Source organism: Coturnix japonica, chromosome 5 (assembly GCF_054131305.1).
Source record: "Coturnix japonica strain WE chromosome 5, WE-NBRP24, whole genome shotgun sequence".
NCBI lineage: Eukaryota > Metazoa > Chordata > Aves > Galliformes > Phasianidae > Coturnix > Coturnix japonica.
The window spans coordinates 25,578,633-25,596,747 of NC_140667.1; the positions used below are offsets into that span (position 1 = coordinate 25,578,633).

Here is an 18,115-nt window from a genome sequence, read left to right on the forward strand (position 1 = left end):
CTCTAAATTCTAGTAGGTGGATTATCCAACTGTTTGGGAAGTTGCTGTAAGTAAAATGGCTAGGAGGAGCTGTGTTCATCTCCTTCCTCAGTTTTCCCTTTCAAAAGCAGCAGAATTTTAGAATTAAAATTCTTTATCTGCCAGTGCGTGACTGAAAAGGATGTTTGCAGGGGAAGGGCATTTTATTGCATTCTTTGATTTTTCATACTACAAAGCTACCTAATATTTAAGACTTAAAATTTTAAAGGCTAAAAAACAACCTCAGAAAATGTAACTTTGCAAGGTGGAGTTTGTCACTTTACTTGTGATTCCCTGACAGACACATGAGGACTATTGAGACCTTGAGGAAGGAGAGAGAAAAAAGGCTGCAGAGATACCACAGGAGCCGAAGTCTGAGTCCTCAGAAACATCTGAGTCTGCTGCAGACCCTGGATGCAAGTTACAGGGATCTGGACCTCCCTAGCAGGCGCCGAGAATATCTGCAACAGCTGAGAAGAGATGTGGTGGAAAATACCAGGTAGGGTTTCAAAACCTCACTCTTAACCCAATGATCATTACGTGTTCACAATGGGTGTGTGTTAATGGCTCTTGTTGAGACTCATGGCAGAATGCTTAACCGTCTCAGGATAAACATGTACCTGATTGTAGGAAACATTCATTAAAATCTTCTGTCTAGTTTCATTTCATAACCAGCACCTGCTTTATGTACATATGCCAAAGACTGAGTCTTGACTGATTTGTCATCTTGCTCCATCTCTAACTTGTAAGTCACGGCAAACAGTTTTTCATATTAAATATCAATGAAGTTCTGCAGAAGCCTCTATCATTTTAAATTGTGTTTTCTCATTCCTCACCATGTCCCCTAAATGATTTCTGCTTCCTTGGCAGTTGGGCAGGAGGCAGCATCTTCCCAACACACAGTTACTATGTGGGTGTTATGCCAAAGCCATAACCTTAGGTCTTACAAAGCCTAGAAACAGGAGCAATTGCTGGAGTAATCTCAGTGGTCAACTGCACTCTCAGTGTGAATCGTTTTCCAAGATTAAAGCTCATACAGCCCTTAGTGAGCAAAGGGAGACTTGTTGGTTTTCTTTTATTGCTGTTCTGGCAAATTGTCCTGTTCCATGTTGACAAAATACTTTCTCACAACATTCCACAAGGTGACCTGATTTCAAGTAAGTATGCATGTTTTACCTGCTTACCTATCCTTACAGAGTTCAAGAACCAAAAAGAAGAAGCATTCAGCACCCTTCAGAGATTGAACTGATGCTTAGAGACTATCAGAGGGCACGAGAGGAAACCAAAACTGAAATTGCACGAGCGAGGGATAAACTCAGAGAGAGAGCTGAGCAAGAGAAAAGACGTATAAGGGAGCAAATACTTGCTCAGTTACAGAAGGTGAGCGTTACAGAGGAAACTGTTCTCCATTACTCACACTGATGCATTTTTTAAATAAATTTCTGTAGCTCAGTAATCTTCCTGTCTGACATGATGCATAGAAATATTGAAATGCAAATTTGGGCTTAAAAAATTCCCCAGTATAAGTATTACTGAGATTGATAACTCTTATCTTACTCAGGCTTCTGAACTACATCTGCCTGGAGCTATTTCTTAAGCACATTATTTGTGCAGGAAAATTCTCTTTTCACTTCAGATCAAGCTTACAGAGCCATCCTGCTGGGAACATACCCAAACACTGGAAAAGTTTTGTTCGAGTGATTAAGTTTATTCCAGTATTTCAGCACGTACTTAAGCAGAAAGGCCTTGGTCTATTTCTTTATTTTTCTTCTTACTAGACTGTCCTGTGTGTGCATGTTTTGTTACCTATCTTGCACCATCTGAGTGGGACTTGTCTGGTATTTGAGGACAATACCTTGCTGGAAAGTACATGTTCTGTCTGGTCTCTCAAAACACTTTCATGTGCTAAAGTTTGTCACAGCCTGACAATGCACTTTTAATTAGAACTGCAGCCTTCCTCTCATACGTGGTGAACTGTCATTTCATTGCTCTCTGCCCTGCAAGGCGCCTAGAATTCAGGCATCTCCACTGGGTGACTGGTTCTTACCAAATCTGCTTCCGTATTTGTCTTGTGAAACTTCAGCTGAGTTGAAAACCAAATATTTAAAGTACCTTTGGAAGAATAAATCATTTTGAAGTTCTCAGTATTTTCTCAAGTAATTTTTTCTTCATCTTTTGGGCTGGCACTGAGCTACAGTAAGATCTTCAGCGTAACAACTAAATGTGACCAATAATTACCAATAATTTAAGCTCAAGAATTAGGCAAAAAAAGTAACAAATGGGACTGACAAAAGTTGTTTTTTGTTTTTTTAAAACTTCCTTTCTCCCTTAAGATGTTCAGGAATTGGTCTGAATGCCTGCATTCTTGTAGCAAAGGAACAATGCCAGAAGCTGCAGTTTTCCAGATATTCCTAGACTGATGCATTGATTTGCTCATGTAATCTTACAGTTTCAAATGAGCTTGCTTATTAAATACCTTCTTTATGAAGCAAAAAGTAACAGCTTTTGTCCACACTCCTTGAAAGAAACTGGACTTTACGTTATTCCTCTGTCATTTCCCAGTGCTGTTACTGATTTGACTAAGTGCTGTACAAGTTTATGATGCTCTGATCTCTATTACAGGAGGAAGCAAGGCTGAAGACTCTTGCAAGTACGAGCACCTTATGTACAGAATCCAGCCTTAGCCTATCTTCTGGCCCAACATCAGGTTACAACAGCAGCAATACTGCTACATACACTGCAAGTAAACTCAGCAGCTGGGAAGGGCAGGTGAGAAACAACTGGCTTGCAAAACTGATGTCCCCTAATGCTTTAACAGTAACAGAGATAATGGGGACAGAAACCCTGTTCTACATGGTTTATATTCTGTCACAGCTATCAAGCAGGACAAGTTTATATCACTAATGCACAGGGAGGTTGCATGGGGGAGAAGGGAGCATTAACATGTACTGCAAAGGACAGTGATAATTCATCTTTCTGATTTCTTTTTTATTTTTTAACTTGTCTGTCTCATTTTAGCAATAAGGAATATTTTTTTACGATAAGCCAGAATCTAGTATTTTCAGTGTGCCTTCTTCATGGAAGAGAGATGCATGTGTGGACTTGAAACTTAGTTTAAATTGCTTTTTGGAGTGTGCGTCTATGCTAGCTTGTCATACTTGGTCTGCTGAATTTCCTGAGTCAAGCTATCATCATGAAGTCAAGCTTCCAGTTTTGTAAAGGCAGCTCAGTTATTCCTCTTGATAATATCCTTAGATATTCCTCTTGATACTGTAAAAATTTATTCTTCTTGGTTCAAGCCAAAAGTCCCTAATTCTGTTCTTTCCTAAACCAGTTTTCTTCTGGAAGCACGCTGCTTTCAAGAGACACACGAGGTCGTTCATCTGTTAGAAACAGTCAGCTTTTTATGATAGAGCAGCTGCAGAAGGATTCAACATTGGGTAAGTAAAGCATATGTCCATCTGCTTATTTTTGTGTTGGTTACCAAAACCTAATGAGATTTCTTTTTTATGCAAATCCCAATCTAACTTGATTCTAAGTATTTATTTTGAAGCTGTCTTACCAGTACATGAATTCAGAAAAATATATTGTCAACCAGTAGCTAAGGCTTGGAAAAGTAATTGGCAGTTTAGTTCTTCTTAAGTAAGTTGGTCTTTTGATGTTATTTCATTTTTGAAGAGGCTGTGAGGAGGAGAATGTCTTGAATGAACCAAAGATGCACGGGGCTAAGACTGCAAAGAGTATAGGATTGTACATTCAAGTTGTTATTCATATTCCTAGAGTCACGTTTCATATTCTTCTTTAGGTTATTAGCTTACATATCATTAATAATGTTTAAACTTAAGTAATTCAAAATGTAACTGCAGGGTAATTACCAATATGTGGGCTGTCCAGATAAAGGATTTCAACAGTCTTTCTTCAGGAGAGTTGAAGTCCCTCTAACTAACTGCTCAATGCTACATCTTCTGCACCACTTCACTGATCATTTTCCTTTTTATTACTGTCCTATGACAATTTTGTCTCTCCCAGAAGACAGCGGAATTGAGCCACCACTTCCTTCAGACAGCATCAGTTGTAGGTTCACTCATGGATTAACTATTTCAGTAAGCTCCTCGTCAACACAAGGATACCAAGATTTATCCAAACATATCTTGGCTAATGCTACAACCGAGGTGAGTAAATAAGCACAGTTTTTGCTTATTCCTCTACTTTCTAAAGGATATTGTTCTGAAAGTTTGAGAGACAAACCTTATTCTTCTGCACTCATAGTAGATACGTAGCAGGATATGCTGAGCGATTGTAAATAGTGGGAGGAAACAGGCTGTAGCAGTGGAGCACAGGAGAGACTGCTGCATGTGAGCCAAAATATTCAAGTGAAGCTGGTGCTAATGTTGAATGCTTCTAGCTCCTAAAGGTTTGTACAGTGCAGGCATTATATATAATATAATACATACATAATATAATACAGTATGCCTGTGTAGCCAGAAGGAGAGCATGCGAACTTCAGATCAGATGGAATCGCTTGCCTTGGAGGTGAATGCTTCCCCCAGTGCCATTTTCTCACGGAGGCCTACACTACTGTACAGGTTGGACTTATCAGTCTGACTGTTAATACTCCCAGAGTTTAACTAGCACAAGGAAACTAAATATTTGTTGTAAAGCCCACTGAACAGCTTGAGTGGAAAACAGTATACCAGCACACAGAAGCTGAGCATAATTTACAATTTAAGCATCTTCCACTTACATGTACATTTGTCATTGCTTTCTAAGGTAATGGCAGCATGCTCTCATAACCTGAGGAACCTCTACACCTGCCAAGCAGCAGCTGGCTGGAAGTAAGTTTATGTCAGGACTTTATAATGGGACATCTTTAATGCGGTTGACCATCTTTTGTGCCAATACCTTCTATTTGTCTTTGACAGATACCAATGTACAGAAAAAGAAGTGCTGGTTTACTACAAAGTCTTCCCTTCAGCAACGAAGCACGGATTTTTGGGAGCAGGAGTGATAGAAAGACCTCTTGCGTATGTGTGGGGACTAGTGAGAGACCCAGGCAAAAGGCATCTGTATGACAGATCCATCAACACAGCCCGAATACACAGGAAGATAACCAGCCAGATTCAGCTGGGTGAGTACCATTAGTGAATGATCAGAACTATCATTATGGACTTTTCAGCTCATATCATCCAGAAAGAAATGTAGTCATCTTATCTTGTTTCTTCAGACTTAAATAACCAGTTTCATTATTTAGTGCAGGAACTTCCATTTTGCAAGACTTCTTCAAAGTACAGCTATTATTAATCATATGCTGCATCAGTGTAAGATACAGGTACTTCAGAAAAGTATCATCTTAATTACAGTATCTTAATATTAGCATCTTCATGTTAGCTAGAACTTTGCTCTTAGCTGCAACAAGTTTAAAGAAGATTTGTTTGTATGTTTGAAGGATGGGGGGGGGGGAAATTGTGACACGTTAAAGTTGTCAAAGCCTAATTAATTCTACCCTTCTTTGTTGTTGGTTTTGGATACTTTTTCTGCAGTGTATTTAGTGACTGATACCTCCCTGTGTTACCTACAGCAGCCACGGGATTTCTGCTGTATCACTGTAGAAGCCAAAGAGGTAAGTGCAAGTTTTCTCTAAGACAGAGGAGACTGACTAACTTGTCTGAACTAACTGTTCAAGAGCCGGAGAAGGGGAAGGTTATGCTCATAGTTAACGAGAAAACTGTAATAGGAAGAAAAGCTATGCTCATTTGACAGAAATTATGTATTAAATCCACTGGCATCTGACAGTTGTTACTGCCTAATGGTGTTTGGTTCAAAACTGTTACAGCATATTCTGGTTACACACACAAAAAAGAGCTTATTTAGTGAGAAATATGCCTCCTGGTAAACAAAAACAATACTGCATGCATAAAAAAATTGAAATTCTCTTCTTTACACTTTCTTTCATGCAGAAGAACTTGTCTGTCTTGGCTATTCAGTCTGTGTATGATGCATCCATGCCTCACCCTTGTAAAGATGTGGTGAGAGGGGAAATTTTGCCCAGCGCATGGATCCTAGAACCTGATGTGGTGAATGGAAGAGATATCACCAGAGTTATTTACATGGCACAGGTAAGACCTTTTGTTACTGTACATCACGTTCAATAACAATCTGATTGCACCTAAATACATCCAGAAAAGAATACTACCATAATGTATAGTTTTAGAAGGCAGCTAGTGACAATTTGTATTAGTCCTTTAAACTTATCCAAAAAACATATTTTATATAGTTATTTTAAAAAACCAAAATAAATAGTAACAATTAGCATATACTTTTATAATCATTTTAAAATTTTCTACGCATTTTATGCATGTATTAGTGGAAGTGCAATATGTGTTTTCAGTAACAGTACACAGCTGTGTTTTGAACTAGTAGTATTTAAGCTGAAACCCAAAACCAGTGCGTGTTGTACTTGCTGCAACTACTATCAAATATGCAAAGCCTTTCAAGTCTATGGAGTACTGGGAAGAAAGAGATCCAACCCGCCACAGAAATTACAGGATTTGGCTGTAAGCTACTTTTGTACTTAATATATCATGTGCAGCACTGCTGCTAGTTGAGGTTGGAGAAAGTGTTTGTTCAAAAATGGGTCATGCAACACATGCCTTTCTTCTACCTTGTACAGGTGGATCTGGGTGCCCCAGCTATCCCAGCACGGCTCCTGAGCTCCATCGCTAAGCGGCAGCCTTTGGTCATTGCTCGACTAGCACACTTCCTTGCCAGTTAGCGTTGCTCAAGAAAATGGAATATTCAGCAGCATCTGAAAGGTTGCAAGGAGACACAAACATCCATAAGGGTAATGTAAAATGGTTGCTCCTTACATCAGGCACAATCAAATCACACTTGAGGAGCCTCATTGCTAACTCTGGACTAGTCAAATGTCTAGCTTGGAAAAAAATAACAAACATCATTTTAGCTATTGCTGCTTAGAAGAAACCCAGCAAGTTTTACGAGGAATCTATTTTCTGGAAAGAGCTGTGAAAAACCTCTATGAGCAGGAAGAAGGGGTGCTGTCGTTATCAATAGCAGAGGAAGGGAATTCTCTGTACAACAGCCACAATTGTACCATTTTGTTTCAATTTCTGAACAACAATAAGGATTGACCTTCTCCTTTCAGGAAAGTTTGAGCAGTGGTAAGAAAAATGGCAATGGAAGCAATGAAATGCACTAAAACCTGGAAATAGTATTCATGTGGCTTGAGACATTTTACAAACTTTTGAGCAGAAATGCAAGGCCACTTCCTCCTGTTGAGATAAATATCAAATACAGAATTGCTCTAGCAGCATTGATAGAGTCCAGCTAAAAAAGCTAAAGCAGCATGACATCCATAACTCATTCCACCTAATAGACTTTTCTCATAGTTGGCTGACTGCTTACAGCCAGTACAGTACAAGGGATTTCCAACTACCACTACACTATGCAGCAACAGTGGAAACCGCCAAACCTCAGGACACAATTTTACTGCACTGCAGAATTAGGTGCTTTGAACTAGAGAAACCAAACTGACAGTTCTGAACAATAACTCATTAAAAGGAAGTAGTACAGAGTAGTCAGCATGTTTCTAGAATTGGAATCCCACTCGTAAGAGTAGCTCCAGCACTTTTCCATAATGGCTTTTTCTATCAGCCTGTCTCTACTTTTACCCAGAAGCACTAAGAGCTGAAAATCCAGCCTGGTCCCCCTCCTCATCATTTCTTTGTTCACAACACAGCCAGTTGCCTCCATAGCAGCAAGCAGAGCATCTCCCCACTCAGTTACCTTGCCACTGTTGAGCTCTGTCCAATGCTCATATTGTCAGGCTTCAAATGTTTAGTCACAGGTTCCTAAAATTAAACAAAACCACAACCAACTCAAGTATCTGAGTAACTTCATGTAGGTCTTCAGCACAGCAGTAGAACAGAATCACCTAAAATAGCTTCTCTAAGCAATAAAGGTTACTATAATATTGTTTCCTTAGCTCAAAGAAGCCTACGTTGTTCACATGGCTGTTGCATTTTATATTTGCCAAGTGAGAAACATGTATACAAGCACCCACCTTACCAGAGTCATCTCTGCTACTGGAACATGCGTAGGTACTTCAGGTCAGAGATGTTTTCCCAGCATACCACAAGCTCACTGCGCCTCCCACCAGAGCTTCAAGAGCCAAAAATCTATTTTTAACTCTATCTTTGCACAGATGTAAGTTTGGCTCTCAGCTTCTACGTTATTTCCTATCATCAATATAGTAAGAAGTTTTAAATGAAGTGACAGTGTCTATTTTATATTAATATTTAAGAAAATAGCAGTTTTGAGGCATATCAGCCCAAGGATCCTCCCTGCCCACCTACAGCAGGAAGAGTTATAAAACACATCACTTCTTATAAATTTGCTTTTTGTTTACCCAAGGTGGCTATGGTTATGTTACCTCTCAGTGTGTTACAATTCCCCTGGGGTGAGGCTCAGCCTTTCTGAGCAGCCTGCTAAGCTGCGTCAGGGGATGCTTCACCTGCAGCACTGCACATGTTCCGCAGCCTCAGCAACTGCACCAAGAGGCAGATGTCCAGGTTTGCTGCCTGTCGTACCTTTTTGGGGAGACAAAACAAAGAGGCTTGAGCAAGGTAATACATTCAAAGCCCTAGAAAAAGTGAGCAGGAACTGCAGCAAGGTGTATTTATTGGCTGTCACCAGTGCTGCTTCCAGCAGGGATTGCAGGAGGAGATGAGAGGACTTCAGACAGTCCACAAAAGATTTGCTCAGTGCTTTGCTTTTTTTCCCTTTTATTTTGGACACGGCACTAGAGTTAAAGCAGTTTTTGTAGGAAAAACATCTAGGGGGACTCCTGTGTCAATGAAACCAGTGCCTATGAAGGATGATGTCTTATTGTACAGTGCATCAGATGTTTATTTTTATATATACATAAGATTGGTTTTTCTATGTTTACAAATTAAGTTATTTATATATGCTTGTTTTGAAGCATTTTTATATGCTCTCAAAGCTAATTTTTATTTTTATCAGTATTAATGTACTTTTTTTTTTAAATACAATTGTCAATTGATACTAAAAAGCCTATTTATATGGATGTTTTCTTTTGCAAATATAACATTTTTTGGTACCTGTTAATGTATGGCAATGGTTTGTTGGGAAGGAAGAAATAAAACCTAGCAGACATCACCTACTTTGTTAAACTACAATGGGAAAAAACCCAACTTCCTGTCAATTACTGCTGAGCAGTAGATGATCAGATCAAGCATCTGTACCATCTGCTGCTGCATCTCTGCTCTTAATCAAGATTGCTATTTTCATATCCACAATAAAATGTATTTTCTACACAAGATAAAAAAAATGCTCTGTGATATTTGCTAAAACAGCTGTCTGGAAATATACTTACATTGGAGGAGGTGTTTGTTTTACTCAGTGAACACTTACCTGGATGAAGCCAAAAAGGTTAGCATGTGATAGAAGACGAAGGTCTCCTATTTGCCCAGAGTACTGTATGCTTCGTTGCAAGGTCTGGCTGCAGAGTCAGGTGCCTGGCTTCCCAAAGCCACCAAGGATAAAGAAGGTGAAATACCTAGAAACTATGTAGATTAATGACATGACAATGCAAGAAAACAGAAGCAAAGGTGTTTCTTACCTGCTGGACAGCACTGAAGAACAGAGTGACTTCTGCCCAATGGGGCACGATTATATTCTCTGGCAGTCATAAACTGGTCCTTGGGTTTAATCACCTTTAAATAAATACCTCCAAGCATATTGTATTACAGGAGGATAACTGAGGTGGACTGAGTTCATAAAAACACCTGTGGCCATAGTATCTACACAAATAGTTCTAGATACCCAAATAAATTCAGTTCCAGAGACTGAACACTTTTCCATCACCTCAGTTTCTCCCTCTATCTATCTCCCCCCTGTAAAGTAACAAAATAGCAGCAGTACCACAGCACAAGCAAAACAGCATTATGTGGGACAGAAGTTACCATATGCTTTCTGCACCACACTTTGTCGCAAGGCACCTTTTTGTACTTTGTCCCAGTACAAAGAGGCTATATATCACCAGCTTGGACACAAAACAGGACATTTAATCATATTTATTATAACAAACAGCAACTTCAAGTGAGTTCTGCAGCAAAATGTCACATAATGCTCAGCCTCAGGGAGTAGGAGTGAAACAATACACTGCACTCACTATTTCAATTCACATTACCCTGCTTTTACCAGACCTACTTTTAAGGTACCTACTTTTAAGGTACCTACTTTTAAGGTACCTCTGACTCAGTCATGGCTTAAAATCCCTAACATAAAAAAAAAAAAAAAAAAAAAAAAAAAGGAGGGAAAAAAAACAAAAAGGCACACAGATGGTATGTGCCCTATCAAATAAAAGTCTCAATGGCTCAATGGAGTTCAGATGCTGACCTTCCTCTCTGTGATTTCTCTATCACATATTTTAACAGATGCCATTGTTCTACCTAGTTAGTTCTGGTTGTGGCTTTTCCCCTCCACCTCAGCTGAGGATGCTACTTTTTTCCACCTTACACAAGGGAAAGGTAAGTTAATCAGCAAGATAACCAGTTTCATTTTGTCCAAACATTAGTCTTAACATAATATCTGCTTTGTGACAAAGCTGTACTAATGGCAGACTCCTGCACAAAAGGAAAAAAAAATCCTCTGAAAAGAAAAACTGTCCTGAGCCATGTAATGAGCAGGCAATTTTCTGCTAACCCCCAGCAGTCCCGAGCACAAACTCCTGCTGAAGGAGACTGCCTGGTGGGCAAGAGGGAACTTTCACCCTGGCTTTACAATCTATCCACAAGAGCAGGAAGTGCCCAGTGCCCTCCACAAAGAGGATTCCTTTCATACCAGCTCTCCAGAAGGGGGGCACTGCTTTTTTTTCCCATTAAATTTCTTGTCTGTTCTTCCAGTCTGCAGTTTACTCGCTGAAGTATTTCCTGTCTGATAAAACTCAAACTCAAGGCAAGGATGATTCTAAAAAACAAGGAATAGCAGCTACATACCATTTATGTTCACATACTATAAAAAGAGTCATAAAAATACTGCCATCATTTGTGTTCAGTAAAAAATATAATCAGGTATTTTCTTCCACATTTCAATGAAAAACTCCAACAACAAGTTCTGTCTCCATCAATAGGTGGAAGAAAACAATCTACATCCTTTAAGAATAATGTTGCACATATTCTGGTGTATATATATTTAATATGTTTTAACTTCCAAAATGAGTCTTAAAAACATTAAAATCAGATCTTTGAAATTGAGCTCACAGTGAAAAATAAATACAGGCTCGTCTTGTAGAACAGGTTTACCTTTTCCCTCCCCTGGCAAGAAATCACATTAAGTTCAGAGATGAGCCAGTCACCAGGAAGCAATCCCTCTGCTTCACAGAGCTACTTGTCCACTTGACTTGATTCCTGGTTAGACCACTGTCTGTTGCTGTACAAATACAAAAGAGTCTGTTAATGAGTCTAAAAAACAGCTGCTCTGAGCCATGATCAAGGTGCTTCAGGAACTTCTGACTTGGCAATCTATTTGCTGATGTGAATCCTTCAGCAGTCACCAGTGCAACACATCCGCGAACAGAAAGAAAGACCAGTGCTGGTTTTGTACATAGTGACTTCCTACATGCAACATTTTCCCAGCAAGGTCCTCACAATGCATTCAGAAACTCAAAGAATTCCATCTGCATCTTCGTTAGTAACTTCTATCCTCAAAGAGCCCATCTCCACTAACTTTGTGCTGTCACGGTACCTAGAGACTGCCTGGTCAGGTCACAAGGGTTACTCCTGGGCTCTTCTATAAGATGTTCCGATAGAAATAAACCAGATACGCTTTCCAGAGCTTTTAAGAAATCCTGCAACAGACAGATACAAACCAGAGAATCTTTATTAACAAATATCAATCCCCAATATGCAAGCATAACCATCCATGAAATAGGAGCTACTTAGCAGCACAGGCCTCAGGCTCTTCCCTGCATTTTGCCCCTCTGTGGAATACTCTGACTCCTCTGCCATTCTGAATGCGAGAGGCAAAGAGATCTGAAGGTGAGTGGTCAGCTGGGCCCCTACCCCATAGGTCACTTTCAGCCAGGGCACTGCAAATGCATACATGATGGAGTAAAAGATGGTAACTGAGCTGGTCTCCAACTTGGGTTACAGTTTTCTCAGAAATGATCCCACTGCACGGGATAATCTGGATTCATTCATGTGCAGATTTGAGCCAAAGCACTAGTTACAGTTACAAGTTATTGTTAAACAATCCCCTTGCTGTATTAAGCAGGAAATACAAGTAGGGCACTGTTATGGACCACCTCTACAGGAAACTGCACAACAAGGATTTACCACTCTGTAGCTTTACTTTTTGTTTCCCTTGTTACTTGCACACACGCTTAGTTACTTACTGAGGGCCAAGGGAGCTCTTCAAGGCTATGCAAGCAACTCTCTATTTCACTGGTTTTCATTAGTTCACATTCTACAAGACCACGAAGGATGAAATGGAACAAATCCCACTGCAGAAAAGAAAAAAAAAAAAAAAGAAGATAACATCTCAAAAATAAGTGCATTTTGTGCTGGCTTCCTTATCTCCATACAGTACATGAGTTGCCTCTTTGGATCAGAACATGGAGAAAAGGAGAAAGCAAAGAGCAACATCCAAAATGAATAAACAAAATTACTTCATACATTGTATTTTGCCATAACCTTTTCAATACCAAACTAAAAAGTTCTAGTTCTCAGTTCCAAAGCACACTGCGTATTTAATTCCTGCGTGTTCCAAACAGCACAAAAAACATTCATTTTCCCAAATAAGCTGGTTTCAGCCTGCAACTAAGCAGGGCAATTTTCAGCTTGCCAGCTGGGGATCTTGTAAGGTAACACTCGCATGTGTACAAAAATGAAAGCTGAAAGAAGACACAAAGGTGACCAATTGCACAGTCATGCTGTTCACTCCTAATCTCCTAGACCCGAGTGATCATCACTCGCTCCCAGATTAAGCTGTGCCTTCCCAACAGCCCCCACTGACAACTGTGCAGCCCGTTTTTCTCCCCCTCTACCCCTGTGAATGAAGCCTCACGCGGCCAGCCTCGCTCCCACAAGTGATCAGATCACACTGCAAGTGAGTTAACTCCTATACAAACACAGACTAGAGCAGGTAACTGGCAGCTCCTGAGAGGTGAAAAAAACCCTACCTCTTGCTGCTTCGCTTCTGCAAGATAGCCAATGTTCTTCCTGCTGAACATCAGCTGCACAGGAACAGGTGTCCCAAAGTCCTCCTTCCAGACAGAAAGCAGCAGTTTCAGAAGGTCGCACGTGGGATTATTCTTCACTCGGAGCCTCTCGGAGCTCTTCTCTGGGGGTTTGATCCCATGACTGAGAGGAACATGACCTGAAACTGTAAGAAAAGGAGGGAAGATGAACTTCTGCACCTGCGTGTTTTCTTTCTACATCCATCAGTCCAGACCAATAGGATATTTTGCATAGCTGATAACTAAGCAATCACTGAAGTAAAAACACCTCTTCAGCATAAACCACTGAACCTAAGGGGCTAGAGTCTGAAACATGCAAAAGCATGAGCTCTGAAACTACACTAAGAAGCATTACACGTGAATTCATTTATATTTCTCTAAGATACGGAAGTTAGTTGGCATACAGTCCCAAGTCTTGAAAGATGACTGAAAAAACACTGAAACAGCATTTAATAAAATAGGAACTAGGTGTTCTTCCAAAGAAAAGAGAGTAACAGAGGAAAACACCATTTAAATCTAGGAAAGATTAAGTAGTTGTACATTGCTTTGACCATAGGCAGAGTTTACACAAGCAAAAGTAAAGTGCTATAGTATTTAACTGCAGCGAGACAAACACAGAGGGGACAGTATCAGGTCTTTCTTGGAACAGTCTAATGGAAATGGGCAGATTTTCAATGCTATCCCCCAAAGTGACATCTCTGTCCATGTTTGAATATTGTGAAAAGTGAACTGTGTAAAAACTCCTTAGGAAGCTTCTAAAAATGAGGTGCCCAAGAAGAAAACATCTGCATGCAGATAGCAAGCTCACACTGAGAAAAGCACTGTGCTTAACAGATCAGAGCAATGGCGGGGGGGGGGGGGGGGGGGGGGGGGGGAAGGGAAATAAAAGGCAACACACCTACAGAACTCACAATACACAGCAAATAAGTTACTCCCATTCTCTCAAAAAAAGAGCCATGAAAATATAATTGAAGGGAATAAGGTTTTTGCTTTTAGGTGGAAAAAAAAAAACCCACAATTTTCAGGAGTAGAAAAACTGAAACATTTAAACAATGCACATTTAAATAAAGATCTCAATAAAAGGAAAACCAAGAAAGATAAGAATGGTGAAAAAGAGCACCAGATACAAAGGACAGTTAGTAACCTTCACAGAAGATGTAAGGAAATAAGAACAATCATCCAAATTTGATAGAAAAAAAGCCCACAGACTCAATGGCACCAAGAGAACCAAAGATCCATGTGCTCTAAATAGCGAAATCTCTGAAGCCAAGGATTCAAGAGAATGTTAATAACACATTTTAGCCTTAAACAGCTTTTCATGACTGACTTACCCAGCAAAGAAGCCAACTCAACTGTGCATTTTGCCAGCTGCTGTTCTGATGTGGGACACATGAACTGGAAAACACAGAAAGAGTTGCATCTTTGTCCCCACACTGCAAACCGGACAAAACAGGACTTTCCAAGGGATTAAAATATCAGGGGATAAAAGCATCAGAGAATAGCACGCGGTTTACAGCAGGAAACACAGAGCTGCAATCAGGAAACCAATCAAGACTGAAAGACAAGATCCCGAAGGACAAAGAAGTCCGCAAAGGCAAGTCATAAGTAATAAGCACATCTAGAGACTAACAAACGCAATGCAGCTGTGTCAACTTTGCAAACCTGAATTTAATGTTCTCTGTCTGAACTCAACTTTGAGACAAGGCAAATGGGCACAAAGATGGCTCAAAGCAGTCCAATGCTTTCACTGTTACCACTTCTGCTGCTTTTTAACTTTTACCTTTCTGCACCTAAGCGTCTGACTCAGTCTTCCCAGCAAGCACTCCAGCCAGCCAGGGTCAATCACTTCCCCTTCATCCCGTGGGCCCACAGCGACACAGAGCACATCCTGGATGAAAAATACAATAGTGATTCAGCTGCTAATATTCTGCACTTCCCACGAACGGATCTTTGGCCCTATGACAGAGGAGTGCTTTTCAAACAGAGAGGTGAAAAATAAAAAGGGAATAAGGGAAAGACAGCAAGCCAAGAAGTATGTACCTTAATTTCATTGATTATTTGAGAGGGAAATGGTGCACGGTGCAGACAGCCCGGAGAGCAGTCCCTTCTCAGCTCCCGAGCATCCTCATTGGGCAAGGGAAGTCCTGGGACTTTCAGCATTCTGTTGAACGTTGCCTTCACTTCTCTTTTAATCAGTGCTACAAAGGAAAAAATAAATAAATAAATAAATAAAAATATAACCCATCTACCTCCACTTTTCTCTCCAGGGAGGCAGACAACCTGTTTCTAAATGGTACCCATAACTGCCTCCCATTCTGAGAGCCACTGCTAGCGAGGAAAGGACTTCACACTTTTTTATACCCTCCTGACTCTGAGCTCTCACTGTATTAGAGGCCAGAGGCACAAGCAAGGAGCTCCCCATTAACACCAGATATCACTGGGAACCCATCTCATTTTTCATCAGAAGGGCTTCAGTAGCTGTAATGAACAAAGTAGCTGAGCCAGGAAGCATTACCAAAGAAGAAAGCTGAATCAGCATGACCACACCAATTCAACCGCTGTGCCCAAGAAAGACATATGTTTTGTACCAAAATACATTTTGACCAGCATCCAAAACACTAATCTCCTGCTGCTGCAAATGGCACTGGATTGTATTCCCCAGATTCTTGGCAGCATCTCCTGAAACAGTGGATTCTGAAGAACTGCCAGGGCACTACTACAGATTAAAAGGACTACACTTGCCTTCAGCCTGCTGAAAACATACACAGTCAAAGATGTGTTTGTTGTATATAGGTTTTCAGAAGTTCTCTATACATATGGACCATCAGGTGGTTTGACAGCAGTCTGTATCCTACATTTGAAATGCTACGACAAACAGCCTGGATGATATTTTCAGGAGCATTCATCCTGACCATCCTAACAGCCTCCATAACTAAAAGTCACTCAAAGGGGCCAAGACTGAAAAGTCTCTGAAGATTTGCAGAGCTAGAAATCACCCCTCTTATTACTAAAGAAGGATGGACAGAGCAACTGCATGCTTCCCACTAAAGGAAAAGGGAGCACGCTTCCTGCCGGCCCTTCCTCTTACACTTAAGTACTTCATAACACCAGAATAAACTTCAACCCCTTGATCTCAGAAAAAGAGTATAGTAGACAGGTTAGAAGTTCAGAGTGAGGAAGCTCACCTGCAATGTTGGCAGAAAGCCAGCCACAGGCTTTCTCAGTAGCCAGCTCCACTGCAATGTCTTCCGCACTACTCAAAACCTTCGCAGGAAGGAGGTGATAGGAGGCTTAATACCACAACACTACCAGTCAGTGGAAAAACCAAAAGAAAACTCCAGGGAGATACAGCTTAATACGGACATGCAACATTTAAATAGAACATCAACATTTCTAGACAAACCATTGACACTGAATAACAGAACAAACCCCACTGACCCCATACAAAGATTATCAATTATTTGTGAAGTTGATTTTAAAATCAGAAGCATTATTCTTGCAAGATACACGTGATTTATCTACAACTCTAGTCACAGCAGTTAGCTACTGTCTAGAGTATCACTTCAGTGAAATATCCAGGCACAGCCTGAAGGAGGTGGCTCTCCTTAGCTATCAGGTTCTACATAAGTAAATTCCACTGTCCTAAGCTGTTAAGGGGTAAGCAAGGCAGCAACAGAATAAAACCTAATACAGACTCAGAGTCAAGGTCTATAATGAGTCTCTGTGAAAATACGTACTGCTGCAGATGTTTCTTCTGGCAATAAGACCCTTACCGCCTCAGGACCTTTCTTCTTGCAAAACCTGAAAGAAAATAACATGTCTCTGTATTACAGAAACTTCCTGGACAACAGTCAGGTGTTCACTACTGCAGGAACTTCACATGCCCTCCTACAGTCAAAATGAGCTGGAAGACTGCAGAGAAATAAACCAAGCCAACAGGATCAGATAAGAAAAGAATTATAAGCCCCCAAGCTGCAATATTCAGTTTTCCAAGGAAGAGAAATACAACAACTGCAGTAAATGCCAGTTTGGAGCTGGATGCAGAGGGACAAACAGAACCTTGATTCCTTCCTACAGATATGGTGTTAACTGGCCAGAGGTCAGCCAGCAGTCACCCTAAGAAGAGCAGAGGTCAGGGCCTATAATTTCCAGAACCCGATCAAGACAGGCCAAGCTAGATTAGAGTTACAGATTCCACAATAAGGGAAGGCATGGGTTTAAATAACTTTTCCTCCTTACTCTCTGCCTTTGATAAGTGCCTGGGCTCCTTCATCATACAGATGGCCGCACACCTCTTCAAGCAGCTTATCATGATTAGCATCTTCCTCCTTCACTTTATCCTGCAACATGACTTCAGCCCTTTGAACCAGCTCTGCTACCAGCGTTGCCCTGTGAAAATATAATATAAAACAATTCAGACATACTGAAATCAATAAAAGGAACAACGCATGCTAACTGTAATCAGTTCTTTCCTTCATTTCAGAACACCTCTCTCTCTCAGGCAGAAATGCAACTAGCTACTCTAATAAAACAGCATTAATCACACTATTTCTTTGTTTTGTTTTGATACCAAAAAGGTAAGGAAGAAAGCAGCAAGTAGGGATATCAGAACAGTATTAACACTCCAGAGTCAGAAATTCTGGTTTTAACAGAAATAAATGGTTACTCTGTAACTTTTCTGGCACCAATACTTCTACACTTTCAATGAGCTATGGTTAGAAATGCAAAGATGTCAACAGCAGCACAGTACAATCAGTGCTCCTCAGAGATTGATATTGATTGAAGCTTAATGTCTTCAAGTTGACCAACTGGACAGAGTAA

The 18,115-nt window shown here is 40.4% G+C and overlaps 2 protein-coding genes across 15 annotated transcripts in view; one reads left to right on the plus strand and one right to left on the minus strand.

The window, feature by feature from the left end:
* STARD9 (StAR related lipid transfer domain containing 9) overlaps positions 1–9,385 on the plus strand; it is an 88,278-nt gene extending 78,893 nt beyond the window's left edge. Inside the window, exons 25-34 of one of the 2 annotated variants that reach the window (XM_015864679.3) lie at positions 320–517; positions 1,215–1,398; positions 2,641–2,787; positions 3,353–3,458; positions 4,048–4,190; positions 4,789–4,853; positions 4,941–5,146; positions 5,559–5,638; positions 5,976–6,134; positions 6,689–9,385. In XM_015864679.3, the coding sequence (XP_015720165.2) occupies positions 320–517; positions 1,215–1,398; positions 2,641–2,787; positions 3,353–3,458; positions 4,048–4,190; positions 4,789–4,853; positions 4,941–5,146; positions 5,559–5,638; positions 5,976–6,134; positions 6,689–6,790 (1,390 nt within the window). In that variant the 3' untranslated portion in view covers positions 6,791–9,385. The remainder of the gene's footprint in view (positions 1–319; positions 518–1,214; positions 1,399–2,640; positions 2,788–3,352; positions 3,459–4,047; positions 4,191–4,788; positions 4,854–4,940; positions 5,147–5,558; positions 5,639–5,975; positions 6,135–6,688) is intronic. The other variant, XM_015864680.3, reaches the window with a different exon arrangement.
* CDAN1 (codanin 1) overlaps positions 1–18,115 on the minus strand; it is a 53,459-nt gene that overhangs the window by 15,171 nt on the left and 20,173 nt on the right. For 3 of the 13 annotated variants that reach the window (XM_032445056.2, XM_085548894.1, XM_085548893.1), the window contains exons 20-29: positions 17,534–17,683; positions 17,032–17,095; positions 16,480–16,558; positions 15,335–15,492; positions 15,075–15,182; positions 14,626–14,689; positions 13,238–13,440; positions 12,452–12,559; positions 11,803–11,905; positions 11,234–11,487 (exon numbers count right to left, since the gene is read on the minus strand). In XM_032445056.2, the coding sequence (XP_032300947.2) occupies positions 11,384–11,487; positions 11,803–11,905; positions 12,452–12,559; positions 13,238–13,440; positions 14,626–14,689; positions 15,075–15,182; positions 15,335–15,492; positions 16,480–16,558; positions 17,032–17,095; positions 17,534–17,683 (1,141 nt within the window). In that variant the 3' untranslated portion in view covers positions 11,234–11,383. Of the gene's footprint in view, positions 1–6,679; positions 6,824–7,821; positions 7,887–8,548; positions 8,625–9,123; positions 9,621–10,895; positions 11,026–11,233; positions 11,488–11,627; positions 11,906–12,451; positions 12,560–13,237; positions 13,441–14,625; positions 14,690–15,074; positions 15,183–15,334; positions 15,493–16,479; positions 16,600–17,031; positions 17,096–17,533; positions 17,684–18,115 lie in introns of those variants that run through there. The other 10 variants (XR_014946596.1, XR_014946597.1, XR_014946598.1 and 7 more) reach the window with 9 other exon arrangements.